Source organism: Littorina saxatilis, linkage group LG15, assembly GCF_037325665.1.
Source record: "Littorina saxatilis isolate snail1 linkage group LG15, US_GU_Lsax_2.0, whole genome shotgun sequence".
NCBI classification, from domain to species: Eukaryota; Metazoa; Mollusca; class Gastropoda; order Littorinimorpha; family Littorinidae; genus Littorina; species Littorina saxatilis.
This window is the reverse complement of record NC_090259.1, coordinates 8,644,204-8,650,203: the sequence shown is the minus strand read 5'-3', so window position 1 is coordinate 8,650,203 and position 6,000 is coordinate 8,644,204. Positions and strand designations below refer to the sequence as shown.

The following is a 6,000-nucleotide window of genomic DNA, read 5'->3' as shown; positions in this document are numbered from 1 at the left end:
CCAAATGTGTGACATGCAACGTGAATAATGAAAGTGTCTAAATAGGTTGTTATTGTAGTGTATGGGAGAGATAGAGACATAGACCACGTTGCCGTGCAAAAAAAAGAGATAAGTTTATGCTTTTTGGATACGACCGGTGTAACACGAGAAAATTACTCCCACGAGATTTTTACTCCGGAGTAAACATTTCGTACGAAAAAGTTACTCCCTTTACGAAAAAAAGCACTCCCCCATTTCACGAGAAAATTACTCCCCAAGACAGGTGAGTTCCGAGTAAACATTTCCTACAAAAATGTTACTCCCCTGACGAATAAATAACGAATAAGTTACTTCACCCCAACACGAGCAATTTAACTTCCCATGCCAGGTGTACGAAATTTGTACTCCCTTGTCCCCTGTTAGTCTTGGTGGTGGAAGGGGTGGAAGGAGGGTAGCGCGACATTCGTGTGCGCGAGATCACTTATTGCCATTATCCCTTCGCCCGAATCCCATTTTTGTGTACGAGATTTTTACTGGAAGTAAACTAAATGGGGAGTAAAAATTTCGTGGAGGGAGTAATTTGTTCGTGCCTTGGGGAGTTCTTTTCTCGTACGAAAAGTGTACTCGGAGTAAGAATTTCGTACGAAATATTTACTCCGGAGTAAATGTTTCGTGGAGTAAAAATTTCGTGTTACACCGGTGTTGTGAACGTTGGGTAACATCGCACATAATTATTAAACGTAACAAGGGATTCAAACACACAAGATAGATAAAAAAACAAAACCAAAAAGCATATAGTAACGATGCTTTATTTCCTTCACATTCACAGCTCATTCCGAACAAAATGCAGTCGGCAAAAAAAAAGTGAAATAGTTATTGGTAATAAAAACGTATTTTCCTTGTTGTGTCAACATATCATAAATGTTTGTGCGAACCAACAAACAAAACCACTCGCGTGAATCGCTAACAATGCATTGATTCAACCTGCAGTTGAAGATCTACACGGAATCAGTCACCACCGAGACATGTAAGGCTAGGTTAGTCGAAACCCGAAGGTTGAGATGGGCCGCGCTTGTCTCCGCAATTTGCTTAATTTTGTGCACATTTTGTCAAACATATTGCACTGTGGACACATTACGGGGACTATTCCATGCAGGAAAAACCACCGCTATTGCATTGGTAATGATAGCCTGCATATTATTAATAATCTTGAAACGTGAGGAGGGAAGATACATCAGCCATAGGCGATGCTAGGAGTCAATGCTTTTCAGAAAATCGTGCTGACTTCATTTTCAGTGGAAGGGAAGACAATCGTGGTATTTTCCAACATATGAGGTCACAAACACACACACACACACACACACACACGCTTTACACTGAGACAAACACACACAGACCGACAAACATACCCTCAACCACACACCCACATTCCATGCCATTGAGGCGAAGGTTAAAGAAGTTCTATACACCCTTTATGATCTGACCGTGTGTCCATAACATATTAATGTGTGTGTGTGACTATGCTACAGTTGCTGGGAGGGGAGGTGTACCACTACCACACCAAACTGATGTGCAAGGACCCCCGGGGAGTGGGAGGAAAACACATCTGGCACCAGGACTACGGGTAACTCCCCCCCCCCCCCCTTTCACCAGTCAGTCACAACTTTTGAAATGCATTCTACGTAAAAAATAAAAAAAAGATTAAAAACAAGATTACTGTCCTCCGAAATTGTCGTATGGCAGGATAAAAACGGTGATACACGTAACAAGCCACTCGTGCAAAATTATGAGTGAAAGTGGGAGTTTCATTCTATGAACGACGACAAAGAAGAAGAAGAAAACATCAATGAAAACAGACGGATAGTGGCTGCCCAGTAGGAACAGGAATAGATGTGAGAAGATGGTCTAAGAGCCGACAAAATTGTCACACTTACTCGCCCCTTGGACCACAATACCTTACAGACTGTGTACTATGTCATGTTTTGATATAGTTTAGAAGCTCGCGTCTACGTCACAGGAAGTGGGGGAGGTGGGGCAAATAGATAAGGGAACTTAATGACATCCGACACCGATACATGCACAGCCTGACGGTGACCTTACGATTCATTTTCTTCTGCTGATTGGACGAAGTCACCGAGACAGACCTCTTTTTCGAAATTTTTTTCGGTATTTTTATTTTTTTCAGCGGAGTTGAGATGTTTGGATCGTTACATACAAGTATACTTATTACTTTCACTTTAATATGCTCTTTAAACTTAAAATGTAGTAATATAATCTCATCGCATGCATATTTCTTTGTGTCCTCAGCTACTGGTACAAGAATGGCTGCCTGTTTCCCGACATGCTCAGCTTATTCATTCCCATCGACCCCTGCCGCAAGGAGAACGGATGTCTGCAGGTAAGTCACCAAAGAACGATAAGATAAGATAAGATAAGATATAAGATAAGATAAGAAAACTTTAATGTCCAATTTTATTTTACATAAACATGGACATTTGGCTTTTGACACCACATCGCATTTCTAATAATAACACAAACACACGACCATAAAGCATAATTGACCACAAGTAGTGGCCGTTCTAGACAGGCGGTTGCTATATGGAAAGGTGAATTAAATAAAAATAAAAATGATAAGAAGGCTATTTTTCAACATGTTTTTAAAACAACAAATGACACTTGTCTGAGATGGTTCCAGTACCGATTATTGTACAGAATTTTGCCCACAGAAAGGTTTCTATTTTTGCGAAAAATTGTGGATACGTCATTGTGTACATTTTGTGGTAGAAATGAAGAAACCCTTTTACATATGTTTTGGGAGTGTGATAAAGTGCAGACTTTTTGGATAGAATTTGTAAATTGGCTAAAGGCGAACTGCACCCATTGCGACAATTTAAAACTGTCTAAAGAACTGGTTCTTCTTGGAGTGGCGAACAATGTAGTCACCGATAAAGCTTTTGATGTGTTATTAATCTGTGCCAAACACCATGTATATATTTCCAAAATGAACAAAAAGACCCCTCATTTTCAGACATTTAGTAGAAACTTTAAGCAAAGATTTATTTGTGAAAAGTATAACGCAGTTGTGAATAATACAGTAGATAAGGTCTACAAGGATTGGCGCCTGTATATATGCACGTTTTGATGTAACCCTTAGGTTTTTTCGTTCCTAAAACCTTTTGATAATGCGACCACCAAACCACTGAGCATCCCCCCCTCCCCATTCCATCTTCCCACCCCATGTATGTTGTAATTGTCCAAATGTGCTTTTTTGTTATATGTTTCTGTCCTTTCGGTTAGGTGATGTCCTGTAATGTACAGCATATTCATGTAAAAAAAAAAAACTGTACAAAAAGAGAATAAAAAAATAAAAAAATAAAAATAATAAAAAAATAAAAAATCGTCTTGGATCATTGGGAGTGGTCGTTGTGGGCAAGGTGGTCGCTTTCGAGAGGTTGTCGCAAGAGCAGGTTCGACTGCTCTGACTTTTAGGGGGTACCATTTTCTTTAAACCAGAAAAGCTGCAAGATGTGACCCTTCCAACGCAAGGACACCTCGTAAGAAAGGACAGGTTTTTTGGTCCCTTCGCCTATTTGTAAAGAACAATAGGCATGTTGTGAAGCATATGATCAGCAATTTAGGGACTTTTAACAAAACCCAATCAGGACTGCTACCACCATATTTGTGTATGTGGTTTTGATTTGTTGGTGAATTGCTTGCTTGGTGTTCCAGGGAAAACGCCTGATGAAAAAAAACCAATGTCTGCATCCTTTTTCTGTCAACCGCGGGAAGTGAAAATCAGTTCAATTCAAGATTAATTCACGAATATATTGTAGTTTTTCTTGAGTCTTTTGTAGTTGTTCGCGAATCTATTGGAATTGTTTAGGAATGTATTGGAAACGTTCGTGGACCTACTGGAATTGTTCACGAATCGATTGGAATTGGTTATTCTTTCTTTCTTTATTTGGTGTTTAACGTCGTTTTCAACCACGAAGGTTATATCGCGACGGGGAATTGGTTATGAATCTATTAGAATTGTTCATGAATACATTGGAACCGTTCATGAATCTATTGGAATTATTCACGAATCTATTGGTGCAATTCTTAATTCTCAGTAAATGTGATGTATTTTATGTCTGTAACTGCCCGACACTGCATGGCAATTTTCCTTGTTTTTGTAAGGACTGTAAAATGTTGAGTCTTGAGTTGTAGAATTGTACACGAGTCTATTGGAATTGTTCACGAATCTATTGGAATTGTTCACGAATCTATTGGAATTGTTCACGAATCTATTGGAATTGTTCACGAATCTATTGGAATTGTTCACGAATCTATTGGAACCGTTCACGAATCTATTGGAATTGTTCACAAACTATTGGAATTGTTCACAAATCTGTTAGAACCATTCACGAATCTATTTGAATTGTTGGCTGCAGGTGATCGAGGGATCACACAAGTGTGGTCGCATTGACCACGACCTGGTGGCCGGACAGCAGAGGTGTAACGAAGAGAGGCTGCAGGAAGTCAAAGCCAAACTGCCCCACAAGTTCGTTGAAATGGACCCAGGTAAACCACCATCATTATTGTTTAAAAGACAGACTCTTGTATTGATAAGATAGAGTGCCTTCATTATTGTTTAAAAGACAGACTCTTGTATTGATATGATAGAGTGCCTTCATTATTGTTTAAAAGCCAGTCTCTTGTATTGATATGATAGAGTGCCTTCATTATTGTTTAAAAGCCAGTCTCTTGTATTGATATGATAGAGTGCCTTCATTATTGTTTAAAAGCCAGTCTCTTGTATTGATATGATAGAGTGCCTTCATTATTGTTTAAAAGACAGTCTCTTGTATTGATATGATAGAGTGCCTTCATTATTGTTTAAAAGACAGTCTCTTGTATTGATATGATAGAGTGCCTTCATTATTGTTTAAAAGCCAGTCTCTTGTATTGATATGATAGAGTGCCTTCATTATTGTTTAAAAGCCAGTCTCTTGTATTGATATGATAGAGTGCCTTCATTATTGTTTAAAAGACAGTCTCTTGTATTGATATGATAGAGTGCCTTCATTATTGTTTAAAAGCCAGACTCTTGTATTGATAAGATAGAGTGCCTTCATTATTGTTTAAAAGACAGTCTCTTGTATTGATAAGATAGAGTGCCTTCATTATTGTTTAAAAGACAGACTCTTGTATTGATATGATAGAGTGCCTTCATTATTGTTTAAAAGCCAGTCTCTTGTATTGATATGATAGAGTGCCTTCATTATTGTTTAAAAGACAGTCTCTTGTATTGATATGATAGAGTGCCTTCATTATTGTTTAAAAGACAGTCTCTTGTATTGATATGATAGAGTGCCTTCATTATTGTTTAAAAGCCAGTCTCTTGTATTGATATGATAGAGTGCCTTCATTATTGTTTAAAAGACAGTCTCTTGTATTGATATGATAGAGTGCCTTCATTATTGTTTAAAAGCCAGTCTCTTGTATTGATATGATAGAGTGCCTTCATTATTGTTTAAAAGCCAGACTCTTGTATTGATAAGATAGAGTGCCTTCATTATTGTTTAAAAGACAGTCTCTTGTATTGATATGATAGAGTGCCTTCATTATTGTTTAACCTTTGCCGGATGCCGCTTTTGACTACACACTCCCGACGATGCGGGTTTGTCTGAACCCATACATTTGAAAGAGGGTTTTTACCGTTTATTCCTCTAACGACGATGCGGGTTTGTCTGAACCCATACATTTGAAAGAGGGTTTTTACCGTTTATTTCTCTAACGACGGGGTGGGTTCAGGGAAACCCACAGCGCTACTTCAGTGGTTGCATCGAGTTTCTCCCTTCACCGACCTCTTGAAGGGGAGGGAGAGGGGGAGGGAGAGGGAGAGGGGGAGGGAGAGACTGAGAGACTAAGAAAGAGAGAGAGAGAGAGAGAGAGAGACTAAGAAAGAGAGAGAGAGAGAGACTAAGAAAGAGAGAGAGAGAGAGACTAAGAAAGAGAGAGAGACTAAGAAAGAGAGAG

The 6,000-nt window shown here is 38.8% G+C and overlaps 1 protein-coding gene across 2 annotated transcripts in view; it reads left to right on the top strand.

Annotated features, from left to right (window-relative positions):
- LOC138948442 (L-proline trans-4-hydroxylase-like) overlaps window positions 1-6,000 on the top strand; it is a 37,145-nt gene that overhangs the window by 26,301 nt on the left and 4,844 nt on the right. For both annotated transcript variants that reach the window (XM_070319980.1, XM_070319979.1), the window contains exons 5-7: window positions 1,509-1,603; window positions 2,287-2,377; window positions 4,413-4,542. In XM_070319980.1, the coding sequence (XP_070176081.1) occupies window positions 1,509-1,603; window positions 2,287-2,377; window positions 4,413-4,542 (316 nt within the window). The remainder of the gene's footprint in view (window positions 1-1,508; window positions 1,604-2,286; window positions 2,378-4,412; window positions 4,543-6,000) is intronic.